The 21,608-nt window shown below is 46.5% G+C and overlaps 1 protein-coding gene across 1 annotated transcript; it reads right to left on the reverse strand.

The window, feature by feature from the left end:
• Positions 1-1,382: 1,382 nt before the first annotated feature.
• On the reverse strand, positions 1,383-4,409 carry LOC125551169 (GDSL esterase/lipase CPRD49). Its single transcript, XM_048714328.1, has 4 exons — positions 4,084-4,409; positions 2,619-2,696; positions 2,026-2,393; positions 1,383-1,929 (listed from the first exon to the last, which is right to left on the reverse strand). The coding sequence occupies exons 1-4, from the start codon at positions 4,186-4,188 to the stop codon at positions 1,716-1,718; spliced, it is 765 nt and encodes a 254-aa protein (XP_048570285.1). The 5' UTR covers positions 4,189-4,409; the 3' UTR covers positions 1,383-1,715.
• Positions 4,410-21,608: the final 17,199 nt, after the last annotated feature.

Genomic DNA, 21,608 nt, shown 5'->3' on the forward strand with positions numbered 1-21,608 from the left:
ATGGCCTTGGTTTGAATGGACGGAGTCAAATAAGATGTGGGTCGGTTTGGGCAACCCTTGCGACGAGGCGGACATGTCTTTCTTCTATGCCTCAACCACCATCCCTGTGGGGAATGGGGCCAAAACGCCCTTTTGGGAATTCCCGTGGCTGCATGGAGCCAAACCAAAAGATGTTGCTCCCCTAATTTTCGAGGCATCCATGAGGAAAAATTGGAAGGTGTGTGAGGCCCTAAAAAATGCTTGGATTCTCAAGATCAACCCCTCCACGACCGTCTCCATCGAGCACATCTGGCAATTCTTCACCCTTTGGATGCTCTTGCACAACTTCCATCTTGATGAGCTTTCCGAGGATTCCATAATGAAGCACACGACCGATGGCCGCTACTCCGCCCCCTCCGCATATCAAGCACAATTCCTCGGGCTGGTTCTCTCCCCTTGGAGCACATGATTTGGAAGGCTTGGGCGCCTTCAAAGGCAAGGTTCTTCGCATTGTTGGTGACCCAAGATAGAATCTGGACGGCGGATAGGTTCGCCAAGCGGGGTTGGCCGAACTGTGGTCTTTGCCCTCTTTGCAAAAGAGGGCAAGAGAGCGGCTCTCATCTTTTCTTCAAGTGTCGTTACACCATCCGCCTTTGGAAGATGGTCATTGAGAAATTTCAGCTTACGCATTTGGACACCTCTTCATGGCATTTGGAGGCTTCCATCAAGAGTTGGTGGGAAAATTTGACCGACACAGAAGTTCCTGACAGAAAGGCGATGGCTTCGATGACTATGCTCGTCTCGTGGACCACCTGGAACGAAAGGAATGCACGAGTCTTCCGACACAAGTGTGCTCCGCCGGCTATTTTGCTCGCTTCCATTGTCAATGAGGCAAAACTTTGGGTCACTGTTAGGACAAAGAAAATAGGGGCCATTATTTTGCGCGAGTAATCCCTCCTGCCATGTAAGAGTGCCTATTGTAACAAAACCTCTTCTCTGCTTAATTAATATATGAGACAAATCTTTTGCTTCGGTTTAAAAAAAAAAAAAAATCTGCCAGCCACTCATGCACGCCGTGTGCTCGAACAATGCTGATCGTGTAAAACTTGCACCCTCTTCCGTGAGATAAAATTCCTACTCCAACTGCATCAACGTTGAGTTCAGTCCCCGTGAATGCAATGTGCCTGCACATTTATTAACTAGGCATGGTGCGAGGATTGAATCAGGAAGTCAGTGCCCTCTGAGAGTAATTGATGCCGTGGCCGGCGATTTAGCCGCGTCCACTAGTTAAATGGAATGCACGGTGTTCCTTGTCAAATAAATAAATAAATAAAATCAAAGGACAAAACTGGTAAATAGGAGGATAACTCCAGCCTTTGCATCGATTGATGCAGCTAGGCAACTGATGAGTATACAATCAAATCCATTGCCACGAAATTCCAGCATTGATCCAAACATGTCGCTAGATGATCATGCATGCTCAATTCATACTAGGAAACGTAGAACACTAGATCTTTGAGGCCGGTATACATCAGCGATCCATCCACACCCAACTCAGCTCAACGTTGTTCAACTCAAACATGTTCATTATTAATTCTACGACCCGATGGACACTTGCAATTCAGAAACATCTTATCACGTTCTTCCATCAGATGAATAACACAAAGCGACCGAAGAGCGCCGGCGCAAAATATCACGTGCAGCTGCTCGATCTCACACATGTCCTGGCGATCCGTTCATTCCCATGATCTTTTCCTGTGGAATGTCCACTCGGATGGGTTGATGGTGGATTTGCCGCTAGAGGCGACAAGGTCGTAGGGCGAGTCCTCCCCGAACTCGGTCGGCATCGCCTTCCAGTGTAGGCATGGATCCCACTCCGCCTCCTTGAGGATCCTCAGGATCTCTTCCACAACTATATTGCTCCCCTCTTCTGACAAATGCAGCCCGTCCCTACAAATTCAGAGTCATTGCTTACTTGATTCTTCTCTTCAGATAATTGTAAACAAGAGAGAAGGAACAAGCTAGAAAAATGGATTCTAAACTCACGTAAAGCATGCTGTGGCCCAGTCCTCTCGTTTCTGCATGGCGTTCCAAAGATCGACCACCTTGATGCCCATCTCTTTCGATACAGATATACATGCTTCAGAGTAGAGACGGCAGGTTTCATTGGTCCGCACAATCTCGCTCAGTGCAGTGCTTGTTGATTTCTTGAGCAGCTCCTCGTTGAGCGGCGGGCAGCTCAGAAAGATCACACGAGTCTTGTCGGACAGGCTCTTGAGGTGCTCTCCTATCTTCCTCATGTTGTCCATGTACTCCTCAAGTGGCACATGAGGTCCAAGCCCGGAAGGGTGCGGAGCAATCGAATCATTGCCACCAAAGTAAACTACCACCAAGCTAGGCTGCACTGCTGAATCCTAATTAAAACAAACAAGAGTTGCGGCCAATCAACAGTTATGTTATATCAGAAAAAAAAAGAGTACTCCTCACGTTAGAATTATCTAGTCAGCAGAGATGATATAAAATGGCTGTGTGCATCATATGATGCAGAGGCCAGGGTTATCCCCTTTTTGGAAAAAAAGCAGAGATGATATAAACAAAAAATGTAGGATTAACTAGCTGGTCTGAAGAGAGCATCGGACCTTGGGGAAAATTTTGGTAATGACTTGAAGTGCTCGCCTTGAGTTCCATGCAATATATCCTCTGAGAACAATATCAGCCTGAACGAGTTGAATACATGGACATTAGTCAACACGATTAGCACTGGTTCATGATAGTGTCCAAATTAAAGAGCTGACATACTTTGACTTGGTCTATGATCCGGCTTCTGCTCTGTTTTCAGAAGTGTTTCTTAAAAATGCCTCATTGACACGAGTATTTGATTTTCCGTAAAAAAATACTAGTTAATTATCATATATTTCTTGCATTTTCATAAATCTAAGCGTTTTAAATATTTGACAATACTAGACACAATCTGTAAAAATAGCCCGAGGTGTTTTGCAAAACATTGGAACGGTCTATTTTTCTTGGACGCTGATTCAGCGTGAGCTTTCGCGCCTTGGCATGGAGGCACGACGCATTCAGGGCCGTCAATCAATCCAAGCATTCAGACCGTCGCATGGATGAACTCAGCCTATTGTCGGATCTGACGGGCAGCTGCATGTTGCGCCCGGAAAAAAATCGCTGTCATTTGCTCTATACATTTCCCATTTTTATTTTGCGTCAGTTTCATATACATTCTAAATGTTCTGACTAACGGGTTTGCTGAACAAGAAAAATAAAATGTAGGTTAAAATTGTAGGCCTACAGCAAGTCACAACAACAAAAATATAGCAGGGATATTGTATTCCAGTGGTGTGCACTTTTCAAAAGATGTCATGCCATGCCTTAAAAGTATCCAGCTTAGTGTGTTGTGTAAAAAGGAACGATGGAAATATTCTACTCCATCGATGCACTCTGAGCTATACATCTACTCTCAGGAGTATTGAAAAGAGACAAAGCAACAGATGCACAAAATAAGAGTACTTGTTTGGTCTATCCAAAATTATACTATGCATTTTGGACGCTGCCACTAGCGTGTCACTAGTTATTTTGTTTGTTAGTACAAATTTATGAAATATAATCGATCTACGTATCCCTGAATAACAAGTGATATTCAAGGAACACATTAATCAAGAAATCCTGTAAATCTCACATTAATCGAGAGGAAAAAAAGATCAACAAGAACAACAGATATCCGCGCAAATGGTAGGGGGGACACTCTGCTAGAATTTTACACTAATGTGGTGAATCGAAAATCAAAAGTTTTGGTTGTCAGAGTTAAGGGAATTCTTTTTTTTTACTGGCAGTGCGTGATTGATAAGTTAGATCATCCATGATGATGATACAAAAATAGAGAATGTTAATTTGGACGGAAGGATGTAGTTGCAGATGCATATGACGAGTGATCTAGGTTAGGTCGATCGGTAGTGAATGAGTGAGTCTGAGTGCGATGTGATGTGAGCCGCAATCACACCCGGAAGTACATCACAGGGCAACAGGAGGGTAAAGAGAAATTAAGGGGAAGGAGAATTAATTAATGTTGGGGGGGGGGCGGGGCGGTGGTACCTTGCGGGCGTAGACGTCGGCGAGGGTGGCTCCCCATCCGCCGTTGCTGAAGCTGTACTGCACGATGGAGGAGCCGAAGAGCACGAACACCGGGCGACCCATCATCTTGTCCGGCGGCCGGCGCGCGTCTGTTGATTCGATCTGCCCTAGCTTCGCTGCCTGCCGGCGCTGGACGGCCGGAAAGAAACAATGAGAGGGGTCGTCGAGGCCTCCCGCCCTGTCCCTCTCACAGTCTCGCCCTATCTCCTGTCTTTTGGCCACCGCCCTCACTCGTGGTGTTGGTGGTGGTAGTGGAGCACACTAGTACTACCACCGTTCTAGTAGCGCCGGTGGAGTAACAGTACGGGCCTATTAAAGGGACAAAGGAAAGGAGGAGCAGCGTGCTGAGATTTGTAGGTGGATTGTACCAAACTCACGGCCCACCATGCCTGAACCAAAAACTGCGATTGGCGTCCTCCCTAATAACCCCGTCCCATAAAGACTCTGACCACTGCAGTGCGTGCATAACTCCTGCTACTAATAACGCACCTCTCTAACGTGATGGCCATGCGTGCTTGCGATCAGTTGCCGCCGCGGACAAAGAAAGAAAGAAAGAAAAAATGCACGTAGGACGTACTGTACGTACGTGGGCAGACCATTGAATTCGTCGCCTCCACCTCTCCAACCACTTTGCTCCAATGCATCTCATGTCAGCTCATACCGGCCCGTCGCTTCACCGCCATTCAATTGCAAAACACACCAGCAGTTGCAGCTGCAGGATCATTTACTTGCCTGCCTCCTCCCACCATCCTCTGCATGCTCACTCTCCCGTAATTCATTGATTCCATCATTTATGGCGCCTATCAGAGGATGGCGTCCGCATCTGGCGACTACAGCTTTGAGTGTTTTGCTACACCACCGCAATTTAGTATATTACTCGAAATGGCACCACACTCATTGGAAAAAAAGCCGAGTTCGTTGGGGGTTGTACAAATACCTACTTTCTCACTCTGGGGTTATTGGCTCCTCTGGTATTTTGGGTTAAGCATTCACCATATGTATAACTAACAACAAATGATTTGTAAAATACATTATATGTTAGAAATGATTTATACAGTAGTCTTGGCCAGTGGCCCCTTTCCTCCATCTTGGTCATCTTGCTCCAGGTTGGCTTGGCTGACGCCTGCCCCATGGATCCATGTGGCGATGATGCTGGCACAAGTCAGAAATCCGTACTGATGGTGCAATGAGGTCGGCTCAGTGCCATACCGGTGTGACAATGAGAGTATCTCAAAAAAAGCTCAAAATCTACGAGTGTGTATCAGTGGCGACCGCCGCGACGTGTACGGTTGTTTGCACGCAGGGAGGAGGTGTCGTTGGGCGCCGTGGTGGCGTCGACGATAGCTAGACCGAGTAAGGTTGATGCATCAGTACAGTTTTGAAGATGGAGCAGTGGCAGTTGGCGGCGGCGGCCTCTGAGAGCACGCCGGACCAGTATGTGCCCCAGACCCGGCAAGTGGCTAGGTTGAGGGCTCAGGTCTTAGATGTTAGGCTTAGCCGCGATGTCTGTTTGGTATTAGGCCCACGCTATCTGCGCCCCTTCATCAACTGGATAGGTGTAGCGGCAGTTTGTTGCTTATACGACGGCTTTAGTCTTACTGTTGTATGACTTTATAAGGTCTTGTGAGAATAATTAATAAAGTGGTCGTATACATCGTCCAGATGCAGAGGCCGGGAGTCATCCTCCTTTTCTAAAAAAAATCTACAAGCGTGTGTTTGCTCAAACACACGACCCCACAAAAAATCTCCTCAATCACAGGTCGTTTGTTAGCCTATACATGAAGAAAGATGAACTCGAAAAGGGAAAAAAGAGAAACACCTCCTCCCCAAAAAAAGTTTAGGATTCCTTTGCCTCCCGTAATTCATTGATTCCATAATTATGGCGCCTATCAGAGGATGCATTCGCATCTGGCGACTACAGCTTTGAATGTTTGCTACACCATCGCGATTTAGTATTAGTACTAGAAATGGCACCACACTCATTGAAAAAAAAGGTGAGTTCGTTGGCGGTTGTACAAATACCAACTTTCTCAGTCTGGGGTTATTGGCTCCTCTGGGATTTTGGGTCAAGCATTGACCATCTGTATAACTAAAGATAAATGATTCGTAAAATATATGTTAGAAATGATTTACTCTCTCTGTCCGGTAAAGAGCGTACGTTTAGCTTCAAAATCTGTTCATAAAAGAGTGTATTTCTATCTTTCCAATGCACTTTAAAGTAGAAAAAAATATTTCTCTCTCATCACATGGTAATCAAGACCAATAACAAGTTGTACATGGTCTTCTTAATTTGTACATGCACTTAGCTCATTGAGGTTTGGTTAATTAAAAAGGAGAGTGATGATGGCTTGCATTTTTCCAATTCATTTTTTACTTCACTTCATAATTTGTCTTAAAATCTCTAGATGTACACTCTTTACCGGACGGAGGGAGTATACAATAGTCTTGGCCAGTGGCCCCTCTCCTCCATCTTAGTCATCTTGCTCCAGGTCGGCTTGCTGAGGTGATGACTCAACTTGGCTGACCCGACCCCATGAATCCATGTGGCGGTGATGCTGGCACAAGTCAGAAAATCTGTGCTGATGGTGCAACGAGGTCGACTCAATGTGATACCGGTGCGACAATGAAGAGTACCTTGAAAAAAGGCTCAAAATCTACAAGCGCGTGTTTGCTCAAACACATGACCCCACGAAAAAAATCTCCTCAATCACATGTCGTTTGTTAGCCCATACATGGAGAAAGATGAACTCGAAAAAGGGAAAATGAGCAACACCTGTTCCTAAGAAAAGCTTAGGGTTCATTTGCCTCCCGCCGCCGCCGTCGGTCCGCCTCGTCTTCCGTGGCCTTAGGGCCATGGCGGCGCGGTGGATCCCGGCCCTTGCCAGCGGAAGGGCTCCATTTTTAGATGTTTCTTCAACTTTTGTTAGGGTTTGTGTTCTGTTCAGGAAGATGAGACGGCATCGGCTCCCTGAAGATGTAATAAGGTTCTCATTCCCTAACAAAACATAGACGAGACGGTGGGCATGTGGGGTGTGTCTCCGGCGGATCTATACTTGATGGATTTGCTCGGATCCGGTCATAGTCCGTCTACGTTTGTGTTTCTTCACGTTGGATCCTTCGATCTACGCTACTCTTCATCGGTGGCGACTGCTGTTACGCTGCGCTGGTCCTATAGGACCTTAGCACGACGACTTCCCGACTGTCTACTACAACAAGTTTTGCCCGGCTCCAGCGAGGGAGGGGCGATGACGGCGACGCACCTTCGGCTTGCTTCAGTGTTTGTAGTCGTCGCTAGGTGGTCTACGGATCTGGATGTAATGTTTATTATTTCTGGTGTTCGTTGTTTTTTCATGATTGAAGATGAATAGATTGAAAGTTTTCTCGCAAAAAAGCAAGATGAACTCGGGTCAAATTTTCTTTCGCGTAGAAGATAATTCACAAATTGATGCACTTCTCAGACGTTTCTCGGAGTGTGAATCATCTGATCGATCTCAAATTTTGAGGAGTTGCAGACATGACAAATTCCACACAATCTAAATGGTTGGATCTTCGAAAGGATGTCAGAGTTAGCCGCTGGACTCCTAATGACCCACAAGTATATGGGGATCAATCGTAGTCCTTTCGATAAGTAAGAGCGTCAAACCCAACGAGGAGCAGAAGAAAAAGTCAAGAGGTTTTTAGGAAGGTATTCTTTGCAAGTATTGAAAGTGGCGGTAACAGATAGTTTTGTAGCAAGGTAGTTCGTAATGAGTAACAAAGGTGCAGCAAGGTGGCCCAATCCTTTTTATAGCAAAGGACAAGCCGAAAAGTTCTCGTATATATAAACCAAAGCGTTTCGAGGACATATGTGAATTCTCATCTAGTCACGGTAATCATGTTTAGTTGATTTGTGTTCATTACTTTAATAATTTGATATGTATGTGGACCGATGCTAGGGTGTTATTCTTACTTGAACAAGCAACCCTCTTGCAAGTATCCGCAACTACGAAAGAAGAATTAAGATAAATCTAATCATAGCATTAAACATATGGATCCAAATTAGCCCCTTACAGAATAACTTATAAACTAGGTCTAAGCTTCTGTCACTCGCACAACCCATCATCTACTTATTACACGCCAATACCTTCCGCTAAGCCCAAACATGGTGAAGTATCATGTAGTTGACGTTCACACGACACTAGAGCAAGAACAACATGCGTATCATCAAAATATTGAACAAATACCAACTTCACATGATTACTTATAATAGGACTTCTTCCATGTCATCAAGAACAAAAGTAACTACTCACAAATCATATTCATGTTCAAGATCAGAGGGATATTGTATATGAGTAAGGATCTGAACATATAATCTTCCACCAAATAAACTAACTAGCATCAACTACAAGATGTAATCAACACTACTAGCAACCCACATGTACCACTCTATGATTTTGGGACAAAGATTGAATACAGGAGATGAACTAGGATTTGAGAGGAGATGGTGTTGTTGAAGATGTTGATGAAGATTGATCCTCCCACGATGAGAGGATCATTGCTGATGTTGATGGATTCGATTCGCCCCTCTCAGAGGGAAGTATCCCTGGCAGAATCGCTCCGCCGGAGAGTTAAAGTTCTCATGCCTAGGTTCTTCCTCGGGGCGCCGACGCTTCGTCCCAAAAGTCTCCTTCTTATTTTTTTCTTGGGCATCATATAGCAAAAGGGGCACCGCAGGCCTACTGGGTGGTGCCCCACAAGCCCATACGGCGCGCCCCAGGGGGGCGCCACCTAGCGTATCCCCTCCTGGTGATTCTTCTTCCAATATTTTTTTATTAATTCCAAAATAATTCTCCGTAAATTTTCAAGTCATTTAGAGCTCGGGAGGATAACTATCTCTGTTGTAGCTTTTTAGGTCCAGAATTCCAGGTGCCATCAATTTCCCTCTTCATGTAAAACTTGCAAAATAAGAGAGAAAAGTCATTAGACCTCGCTTATCGACATATCAACTCCCCCAAGCTTGCCTAATGAAGTGAAATATTAACCCAAAACAATATAAATAACAGTAGGAAAACATGATGCAAAATGGACATATCAACTCCCACAAGCTTAGACCTCGCTTATTGATGACCCCAAATTATAGGGGATCAATTGTAGTCCTTACGATAAGTAATAGTGTCGAACCCAATGAGGAGCAGAAGGAAATGACAAGCGCTTTTCAGCAATGTGTTTTATGCAAGCACTCATATTATCGGTAACGAGTAGTTTGCTAGAAAGATAATTGGTAACAAGTGACAAATAACAATAGTAACTAAGGTGCAGCAAAGGTAGCCCAATCCTTTTTGTTGCAAAGGACAGGCCGAAATGATCTCTTATAATAAGGTAAGCGTTCTTGAGGACACACGGGAATTTCATCTAGTCACTTTCACCATGTTTGTTTGATTTGCATTCGCTACTTTGATAATTTGATATGTGGGTGGATCGGTGCTTGGGTGTTGTTCTTACACGAACAAGCCTCTCACTTATGATTAACCGCTCTCGCAAGCATCCGCAACTACGAAATAAGAATTAAGATAAATATAATCGTATCATTAAACATACAGATCCAAATCAGCCCCTTGCAGAATAGCGCATAAACTAGGGTTTAAGCTTCTGTCACTCTAGCAACCCATCATCTAATTGCTACTCTACAATGCATTCCCTTAGGCCCAAAGATGGTGAAGTGTCATGTAGTCGACGTTCACATGACACAACTAAGAGAATCAAAAACAAACATATCATCAAAATATCGAACGAATACCAAATTCACATGATTACTTATGACAAGACTTCTCCCATGTCCTCAAGAACAAAAATAACTACTCACACATCATAATCATGTCCAAGATCAGAGGGGTATTGAACAGCATAATGGATCTGAACATATAATCTTCCACCAAATAAACCAACTAGCATCAACTAAAATATGTAATCAACACTACTAGCAACCCACATGTACCAATGTGAGGTTTTGATACAAAGATTGAATACAAGAGATGAACTAGGGTTTGAGATGAGATGGTGCTGGTGTAGATGTTGATGCAGATGGGTCCTCCCGTGATGAAAGAGTTGTTGGTGATGACAATGACTTTGATTTCCCCCTCCCGGAGGGAAGTATCCCCGACGGAATCGCTCTGTCGAAGAGCAAAAGTGCTCCTGCCCAAGTTCCGCCTCGAGACGGCACTACTCCTCCTGAAAGTCTTCTCCTTATTTTTTTTCTAGGGCAAATGGGCTTATATACTAGAAGATGGACATCAGAGGCTGGCCAAGGCCCCACAAGCCAACAAGGCGCGCCCTGGGTGGACCACTCTGTTACTTCTTTTCTATAATATTTCTTATTTATTCCGAAATAAACCTCCTTGAAATTCCAGCTCATTTGGAGATGTGTGCAGAATAGGTATCTCTGGCATAGCTTTTTCAGGTCCAGAATTCCAACTGCCGGCAATCTCCCTCTTCGTGTATATCTTGCATATTAAGAGAGAAACGACATTAGAATTGCTCCACAAAGTGTTATATTGATTAAAAACACTATAAATAAAAGTAGGAAAACATGATGCAAAATGGACGTATCAACTCCCCAAAGCTTAGACCTCGCTTGTCCTCAAGCGGAAGCTGATATCGATAATCATGTCCACATGTTTAGAGAGAGAGAGGTGTCGATAAAAAATATTGACATAGTAGCATCATGATCATTATTATAGCAACAATATCCATTATCATAGAGCTTCTCATGAGCAAGTAACAATTCAGCACAACAACGAGGTATAAGGCATAAACTTTCTTGAAAACTAACAAACTATGTTCTCAGTCAACAATGCAATTGCAATTCATCGTATTTTCAGGAAGAGTCTCATGTCAGGGCTTTTTAGCAAGTCCACACACTCAACCATCATTTAGTCTTCTATGATTGCTAACACTCACAACATATATATGGAGCAATAAGTTTCAGCCAGACACATAGAAACATAGTGGCTTATAATTTCGCCTCCCAACTTATTCACCTCAAGGATAATGTCAACAATAATAACTCATGATCACCCATATCCAACTGGATATATATGCCTAGATCTTTCCCCACCACATGATGCTTGCAAAATAGAAAAAGAAAAAGGAATAGAGGAGAACACTATTGACTCGTGCATGAAAAGTAAATACATAAAAGTAAAAGATATGCCCTTAGCAGAGGGAAGCAGAGGTTGTCATGCACTTTTTGTTTTTTGGATGCACAAGCTCTTAATGCAAAGGAACGCCACTTTATATTGCCCCTTATGATAGCAACCTTTATTATGCAGTCCGTCACTTTTATTTCTTTACCATTGCAAGATCACACTACAAAAAAAAGACACATCCGTGACATTTTGGGCCGAACGAATTTTTTTCCTGTCATACTTATGACACTTCTATGACGATAATTGTGACAAAACCCAGTATCATCATAGATGTGGTGGGGTCCTACTTCTATGACAAAAAAGCATGACAGAAAAATAGGTTTTCGTCCCAGGCGGGCCGGAGACGCAGTTGCATGACATTCTTTGGGCCGTCCATGACAGAAAAAACCATGGTAGAAGCGAGGGCAAGGAAAATATCGGGGTGTTTCCGGTTACGGTGGGTGGTCAGGGCCGAGCGATGCACGTTTCTCTCATACACGCACGCGCGTGGGTGCGAGGCGTTGGGCTCTAACTGAACCCGAGCGATTGCACTATAGGCTACTCGTTAATGAACCCGAGCGATCGAGCGATGGCTGTTAACTGAACCCGATCGAGCGATTCCTTTGCTACTGCTGCTAACTGAAGTCGATCGATGTTGTCTCTGAATGAACAGTGAGCGTTGCGGGAGGGGGGGGGTTGGATGAACAGTTCCCGGTGGGGGTGGATGAATAGGACCCCGATCAATCGAGCCGGTTGGGGCTGGATGAACAGGACCCTGTGGAGGGCAGGATGAACAGGACCACCCTGTGGAGGGCAGGATGAACAGTAGACGGCGGAGGGCTGGATGAACAGTAGCCCGTGGAGGGGTGGTTGAACAGGAGCCCATGGAGAGGGATGGTTGAACAGTATCCGGTGGAGTAGCGCGTGGTGGAGGCTGGATGAACAGGAGCCCGTGGATGAACAGTCGTAGGTGAAGGCTGGAGGAGGTCGACGGTGGATGAACAGTAGCCCGCGAAGGCTGGAGAGGGTCGACGGTGGAGATGAAAAGTATCCCGTGGAGTCCCGTTTTGCGGTACGCCACACCCCTCCTGATGAACATCACCCCGTTTCGACCGTAGTGCTCCAACACAAGTCTGTTTCCTCCGTTTTGCGGTACGCCACACCCCTCCCGATCAACAGGACCCCCGTTTCGGCCGTAGGAGGTCCGTTTCCTTCGTTTTGCGGTACGCCAGACCCCTCCCGATGAACAGGATCCTGTTTCGAACATGGCCGGTCGAACACAAGGCCGTTTCCTCCGTTCTGCGGCACGCCAGGCCTCGTTTCCATCGGTTGTTCCGTCCAAGCCCTCCCGATGAACACGACGACGCATTCCGTTCTGACCCAGCCGGTTGGCTCCCCATGAACACGACGACGACGTTGTTTCTTCGTTCTACCCAACCATGTACACGAGCCCTGGCCGTACGTATGCGCGAGTAGGCGTTCGAGACCCTGCCCGTATGTACGTACATGGCCGTAATTTACTTTCTTGCACCTTGGCCGCTGTACGTACGTGTACATGCTACGTGCGCACCTCCACTACGACACGTGCGCGCCTCTACATCGACCAGTATGTACGTACACGTTCGCGACCAGAATGACAACTCTACGTACGCTTCGACCAGGTGGGTCCCGACTGCCAGGCACTTCCTTGCGTGCGAAGATGTAGCTGGTGGGTCCCAGCAGTCAGGGGGGCGAATCGTTTTTTTGCCCGGACGCACTTCCTTATGTGCGAAGATGTAGCTGGTGGGTCCCAGCAGTCAGGGGGAAACATTTTTAATACGGTGGCCCATCCGGTGGATCCCCGCTATCAGGTAGAGGAATATTTATTTTGCACGTAATAAGGAGGCACTTCCTTGCTGCGGCCGTGGACCCAACTGTCAGCCTCTACAAGTATAGTCCACGTCCGATGGAAGCCGTTCCTTGACTACGTTGACCATGCCTATAACGCCCTGGATGCGGCTATAGCTCCCACGTGTCGAGGCACGACTTAGAGGCATAACCGCATTGAAAGCAATGTCGCAAGTTAGGCAATCTTCACAACATCCCATGTAAAATAGATAATAAAAGGGGAGATACATAGTTGGCTTACACTCGCCACGTCACACAAAGTACATAAATAGCATTACCACATTCAAACACTCATGGCCCGACTACGGCGCCAAAATAAAAGATAACCCAACATGCGACACGGTCCCGATCGCCCCAACTGGGCACCACTACTGATCATCAGGGAAAGACACGTAGTATCGGCGTGAGTCCTCGTCGAACTCCCACTTGAGCTCAAGCGCGTCATCTGGAACGGAATCATCAGGCCCTGCATCTGGTTTGGAAGTAATCTGTGAGCCACAGGGACTCAGCAATCTCGCACCCTCGCGATCAAGACTATTTAAGCTTATGGGTAAGGCAAGGTAAATATGTGGAGCTGCAGCAAGCGACTAGCATATATGGTGGCTAACCTGTTCGCAAAAGAGAGCGAGAAGAGGTGGCAAAGCGCGAGCGAGTAACTAGAGGACAACCTGCGCAAGCATTACTCCAACACCGTGTTCACTTCCCGGACTCCGCCGAGAAGAGACCATCACGGTAACTCACACAGTTGATTCATTTTAATTAAGTTAAGGTTCAAGTTATCTACAACCGAACATTAACAAATTCCCATCTGCCCATAACCACGGGCACGGCTTTTGAAAGTTCAAATCCCTGCAGGGGAGTCCCAACTTAGCCCATGACAAGCTCTCACGGTCAACGAAGGAATAGACCTTCTCCCGAGACATTCCGATCAGACTCGGTATCCCGGTTCTACAAGACACATCGACAAGTTAAAACAAATCCAGCAACACCGCCCGAATGTGCCGACAAATCCCGATAGGAGCTGCACATATCTTGTTCTCAGGGCACACTCAGATAGGTCAAGCTACGAGTAAAACCAGCCCTCGAGTTTCCCTGAGGTGGCCCCGCAGGCTGCCTGGTTCAGACCAACACTCAGAGGAGCACTGGCCCGGCGGGGGGGGGGGGGTTAAATAAGATGACCCTCGGGCTCCGAAACCCAAGGGAAAAAGAGGCTAGGTGGCAAATGGTAAAACCAAGGTTGGGCATTGCTGAAAAGCTTTAATCAAGGCGAACTATCAAGGGGTTCCCATTATATACCCAACCGCGTAAGGAACGCAAAATCCGGGAACATAACACCGATATGACGGAAACTAGGGCGGCAAGAGTGGAACAAAACACTAGGCGAGAGGCCGAGCCTTCCACCCTTTACCAAGTATATAGATGCATTAAGATAACAATAATATAATGATATCCCAACAAGTAAATAATGTTCCAACAAGGAACGGTCTCCAATCTTCACCTGCAACTAGCAACGCTATAAGAGGGCTGAGCAAAGCGGTAACATAGCCAATCAACGGTTTGCTAGGACAAGGTGGGTTAGAGGTTTGACATGGCAATTTGGGAGGCATGATAAGCAAGTGGTAGGCATCGTGGCAAAGGCAAAGCAAAAGAGCGAGCATCTAGCAAAGCAAAGATAGTAGTGATTTCGAGGGTATGATCATCTTGCCTGCAAAGTTGTCAGAGTTGACTGGATCCTCGAAAGCAAACTCAACGGGCTCCTCGTTAGCGAACTCGTCTCCCGGCTCCACCCAAACAAGAAAAACAAGCAACAAGGGCACAATCAACCACGTGCAAACTCAAACAACAAGATGCAAAGATGGTATGCTATGCGGGATGCAATATGCGATGCATATGCAAGATTTGACAAGGAATGCATGAACCTGGCCCCAACTTGGAAATCCAAGTGTGCCACTGGAAATATGAGATGAAATCGCTTGAAAACGATATAAAGAACGCCAGAATCGGAGTTACGGTTTGGAAATGGCAAGCAATTCAAATATGATCACGTTCTGCGATTTACAGCAAGTAGCCATCTAAATGCAACAAGAAGAGCATGCTACAACACCCAAACATGGCATCAAAATACATGGCAGGGATCCACTCATGATGCTTAACAAAATACTAGCACTGAGCCACGGCCAAATCGTCCGTCCATTAACAGGTTCAAACAAGCATGGCAAAAATGCATTTGGTAAATAGATTTCAGACTTTGTGAAATTAACACTTGTCTGGAATTTCAGATCAGATAGCACTCTTTGGAGCATGAAAACCATATGCTACAGGACCTGAACATGGCAAAGTAAAGCATGGTATGGAGCTACTCAAAGAGCTTAACAAAAGTCCCTTAGTGACCTTGAGCCAAAAGGGATCAGAAAATACATTTGCAAGCATGTGAACATGGCAAAAACATAATCAGTTATCAGACTTAGTGAAAACTGGAGCATGCTGAAACAGACATCAAGTAGGCATGTTTACGAGCTCGATGCACTCATTACAGAGCAAGTCATAACAATCTAAGAATACACCCATCAAGAATATACAAAATATAAGCTAGACATGGCAAGAACAATAACATAGCATGCACGGATCAACTACAACATCCTCGGAAAAATTGCTAACAAGTAGACAATCTGCCCAGATTCACGAAATAGCAAAAGTAGAGCTCGATTGACTCAAGCTAGGGTGCTCCATAATTGCAAATAAAGACATGGATGGATATAGCACTACAATATTAACAAAACATCCTTACTGATCGTCCTCAAAAGAGGCACGGATCACTAGGAAACAACATGAACATATGGCATATTGAGATAAACAGATCAAGGACTTGGTGGAAATGCTAAGTCCCTGAAATCAGCATTAACGAATGCTCCACTTTGCAAGCTTGTGCTAGTCACCACACACATCACAAAAATACATGGGTTGCACCTCTGGATAGATGGCAAAACATGTAACAAAACTCATGTAGAGCTCAGGGGCATATCATGCACACAATAATCATGGCAAAAATGACAAATATCTAATTGGAGCAGCAGATCTGACAATTATCTCAAATAGCATTCTTCTAACAGCATTTCGGGCATCAAGATGAACTCAAATGAAAATGATGCAATGAGATGAAATGATGTGCTCTCTGAGATGAACATTATGATATGCTATATGCCCAAAACGGAGTTACGGATGCAAAGTTACGATGCGATGAACAATGCCAAAATATTTAGGGTTAGGGACGGAAAGTCAACCGATCCGAAATTTCAGATCTAGATCCGGCAGGCGCGGTTTACGAGGTTCGTCAGAAAATCGTCGGGGCTGCCGGACTTCGTCAAGGAAGAGGCCGGAGAGGCGCTCCTGGGCCGGATCTCGCCGGATCCTGCCGGCGGGGAGCCGGAGAGGTGCCGCGGCGGGGCGGCGGAGGTCGCCGGGGCCACGGGCGGCGAGCTCGCCGGCGTGACGAGAAGAGGCGGCGGCAGGGCGGCGCCGGAGTGTGGCCGGAGACGGCGCCGGGCGGCGGACCGAGCGCGGGGAAGAAGGGGGCGGGGCACGCGGGGAGCTGCGGGCCGGGGAGGGCCTCCCGCGGGCTCGCCAGGCCTGCGGCGGAGGAAGGCGACGGCGACACGTGGTGGCTCGTGAGTGGACCGGGCGGGCGGCGGACGTGTCCGGCGCCGGCGGACAATGTCCGGCGCGCGGAGGAGAAGCGGGGCTAGGGTTTCGGGGAAGAAGGAGATCCGGATTTCGGAGGGGGTCTTTAAATAGAGGTAGAGGGAGCTAGGAGTGTCCAAATGAGGTGCGTTTTTCGGCCACGCGATCGTGATGGAACGCTCTAGATGATGGAGAGGGTTTTGGTGGGTTTTGGGCCAAAATGGAGGGGTGTTGGGCTGCAACACACACGAGGCCTTGTCGGTCCCTCGGTTAACCGTTGGAGCATCAAACGAAGTCCAAATGGTACGAAACTTGACAGGCGGTCTACCGGTAGTAAACCAAGGCCGCTTGGCAAGTCTAGGTCCAATCCGGAAATGTTTAATCCCCACACATGAAAGAAAGGTAGAAATGACCACCGGAGGAGAACGGAGCGCCGGAATGCAAAACGGACAACGGGGAAAATTCTCGAATGCATGAGATGAACACGTATGCAAATGCAATGCAGATGATGACATGATATGAGATGCATGACAACGACAACAACACATGGAGGCAAAGACCCGAACCCGAGAAAATAAAATAACTTAAGGCCGGAAACGGCAAGAGTTTGAGTACATATTGGGTAAATCATATCCGGGGTGTTACAACACTCCACCACTACGAAAGGATCTTGTCCCGAGATCTAGGACTGAAAGAACGCCGGGTACTCAGAACGGAGGTGATCCTCGCGTTCCCAGGTAGCTTCACGGTCGGAATGGTGTGACCACTTGACTTTGAGGAATTTGATTGACTTGTTGCGAGTCTTGCGTTCAGTCTCTTCAAGAATAGCAACGAGGTGCTCACGATAAGAGAGATCTTCTTGGAGCTCGATGTCCTCGAAGTTGACAGTGCGGTCAGGAGTCTTGAAGCACTTTCGGAGCTGAGAGACATGGAACACGTCATGCACATTTGCAAAGTTTGAAGGAAGCTCGAGTTGATAGGCGAGATCGCCTCTCTTGCTGACGATCTTGAAAGGTCCCACGTATCTAGGGGCAAGCTTCCCTTTGATACCGAAGCGACGAGTACCTTTCATTGGAGAGACGCGGAGGTAAACATGATCTCCGATCTCGAAAGCCAGATCACGGTGCTTACTATCATAGTAGCTCTTCTGGCGGGATTGGGCTGCTTTGAGGTTATCTCGAGTGACTTTGCACATTTCCTCTGCCTCTGTGATTAAGTCATTACCCAAAAGCTGACGTTCACCGGTTTCAGACCAGTTGAGAGGGGTACGACACTTCCTGCCATACAGAATTTCAAATGGGGCCTTGCCCGAACTTTCTTGAAAACTGTTGTTGTAGGAGAATTCAGCATAAGGAAGACAATCCTCCCACTTCATGCTGAAGGAGATCACACAAGCCCTGAGCATATCTTCAAGAATCTGATTGACACGCTCGACTTGACCGCTAGTTTGAGGATGGAAAGCTGTGCTAAAGCGGATGTTGGTGCCCATGGCCTTCTGAAAAGAATCCCAAAACTTGGAGGTAAAGATGCTGCCACGGTCTGAAGAGATCACCTATGGAATACCGTGCAGAGAGACAATTTGAGAGGTATAGAGCTCCGCCAATTGAGCTGCAGTGATTGACTATTTGATAGGCAGAAAGTGAGCCACTTTAGTGAGTTTGTCGATGACAACGAATATAGCATCATTGCCACGCTTGGACTTTGGAAACCCAGTCACGAAGTCCATTTCAATGTGGTCAAACTTCCATTCTGGAATGGCAAGAGGTTGGAGGAGACCAGCTGGCCTTTGGTGTTCTGCCTTCACTCTTCTACAGACATCACACTCATTCACGAATTGAGCAATCTCGCGCTTCATTCGAGTCCACCAATAAGCCTGCTTGAGGTCCTGATACATCTTCGTGCTCCCAGTGTGGATGGAGAGGAGAGAATTGTGAGCCTCGTTCATGATCACTTTACGAAGGTCACCTTTGGGCACAACAATATGATCCTTGAAGAAGAGAGTATCCTTGTCATCAAGGCGGTAGCACTTATACTTGGGTTGACTCTTGGCAATCCCAATCTTCACCTTTTTCACCATAGCATCAAGAAGTTAAGCTTGGCGAATCTGGTCTTCCAAGGTAGGAGAGACTTGAAGGTTGGCGAGGAAACCTTGAGGAACCACTTGCAGATTAAGTTTGCGGAAAGCTTCACAAAGCTCGGGTTGATAAGGCTTGAGAATCAGACTGTTGCAATAAGCCTTCCTGCTCAGTGCGTCAGCAATCACATTGGCCTTGCCTGGTGTATACTCGATACTCGGATTAAACTCTTGAATCATTTCGACCCATCGAGTTTTCCTGAGGTTGAGATTAGGCTGAGTGAAGATGTACTTGAGACTCTTGCGGTCAGTGAAAATGTCCACTTTTCTTCCCAATAAGAGATGTCTCCAAGTCAAAAGAGCATGCACAACTGTCGCCAACTCGAGATCATGAGTGGGGTAGTTCTTCTCGTTGGGCTTCAACTGGCGAGAGGTATAAGCCACAAATTTCTTCTCTTGCATCAACACCGCGCCAAGACCTTGGAGAGAGGCATCACAAAAGACCTCGCACGGCTTGGATTCATCAGGCGGAGTCAGAACTGGAGCAGTGACCAATTTCTCTTTCAAAGTGTTGAAAGCAATGTCACACTCCTGAGACCAAACGTACTTGACGTGCTTTTGGAGAAGATTTGAGAGAGGTTTCGCGATCTTAGAAAAGTTTTCAACGAATCTTCGGCAGTAGCTTGCGAGACCGAGGAAGCTAGGGAGTTGCTTCACATTCTGAGGTGGTTCCCAATTCACAATTGCAGACACCTTCTCAGGATTCACTGCAATGCCCTTGGCAGAGATGATATGACCAAGATAAATAACCTCATCAAGCCAAAATTCACACTTGGAGAACTTGGCGTAGAACTTGTGTTCCCTGAGCTTATCGAGTACCAAACGCAAGTGCTTGGCATGATCTTCCTTGTTCTTCGAGAAAACCAGAATGTCGTCGAGATAGACCAAAACGAAGTCATTGGTGTAGGCGTTGAAGATGAAATTCATCATGCGAGAGAACGTCGGAGGAGCGTTGACGAGGCCAAAAGACATGACAGTGTATTCATAACCAAAGCTTGTCCTGAAAGCTGTCTTGGGAATATCTTGCTCACAGATTCGAATCTGATGATAACCCATACGGAGATCAAGCTTGGAGAATACTTGGGCACCTTTGAGTTGTTCGAACAGCTCGTTGATGTTGGGAAGTGGGTATTTGTTCTTGATGGTCTTCTTGTTCAATGGACGGTAATCAACACAAAGTCGGTCCGTCCCATCCTTCTTCTTCACAAAAAGAGCACCACAACCCCACGGAGAAGAGCTAGGCCGGATGAGACCCATTCTCTCTTGAACATCGAGTTGCTTCTTCAGCTCCTTCAACTCTTCCGGTCCGATATTGTAAGGACGCTTGCACACAGGTTCCGTGCCAGGCTCAAGATCGATGACGAATTCAACTGGCCGGTGCGGAGGCATTCCTGGAAGCTCTTCTGGAAAGACGTCTTGATATTCGCAAACGACTGGAATTTGCGAGATAGCATCCAGTTCACCCTTCTCATTGAGAGAAAACAGACGGATGGTATCATCACGAGCGGCAAAGACAATTACATCCTCAGACGAATGAGTCAATTGAATCTGCCTGGCTGCACAATCAAGATGCGCCTTGTTCTTAGAAAGCCAATCCATTCTGAGAATAAGATCAATATCTGAGTTACCAAGAACCATTGGGGAAGAAAGGAACTTGTAGTCGCCCAAGGTGATAGTAACATCTGGCACCTCCAGACTTGCACTCAAACGTTTGCCAGGAGAAACGATATCCATTTGTTTACCCAAATGAGAAGAAACGAATTCATGCTTGGTAAAAAATGGCTTTGACATGAAACAATGCGATGCACCAGTGTCAAAAAGAACTCTTGCAGGAATATCGTTAACAGGAAGGTTAAACATTATGAAATCTGACGAGTCCTCTGCCTGAGCTGCATTCATCAAGTTGACCTTGGCGTGCTTGGGGTTATGCTTGACCACAGCTGTACTTGCCGATCTCACAGGAGGAGGAGGAGGGAGACGCCTCTAATTGAAGTATTTGTTGGCATAGTGACCCTTCTGTTGGCACTTGTTGCACGTGACCTCTGAAAGCGGACGGTGATATGAAGCACTTGATCTTGGAGCTTGACACGAAGTCTTGTTCTGAAAGCCAGGGTTGGGTGGGTGGGAAGATCCACTGCCAACTTTGCTCTTCTGCTGATACGGCTGACGGAACGGAGGAGGAGGAAGCCAATACTTCTGCTGCTTGGCCACTTGAGTAGAGGAAGAAGGAGTAGCATCTCTGACTCGCTTCTTGGAAGCATCACACCTCAGCTGAGCGGCCTCTTGGTTCAATGCCATGTTGTAGAACTCATCGTACCTCAAGGGATCAAAGAGAACAAGAGCTAGCTGAATTTCTTCTCTGAGACCACCCCTGAACTGGTATATCATGCTCTTCTCGTCAGGGACGTCCTGCTTAGCAAAGCGGGCGAGCTTCTGAAACAACTTGTTGTAGTCATAGACAGACAAAGAGCCTTGCTTCAGGTTGCGGAATTCCTCACGCTTGCTTTCAACCACGCTCTGAGGAATATGATGAGCTTTGAAGTCTTGACGGAATTCATCCCAGGTAATCACACGGCCTCCTCTAGAATCCTTATACTGCTGGAACCATTCTGCAGCTTGGTCTT

Source organism: Triticum urartu, chromosome 4 (genome assembly GCF_003073215.2).
Source record: "Triticum urartu cultivar G1812 chromosome 4, Tu2.1, whole genome shotgun sequence".
NCBI lineage: Eukaryota > Viridiplantae > Streptophyta > Magnoliopsida > Poales > Poaceae > Triticum > Triticum urartu.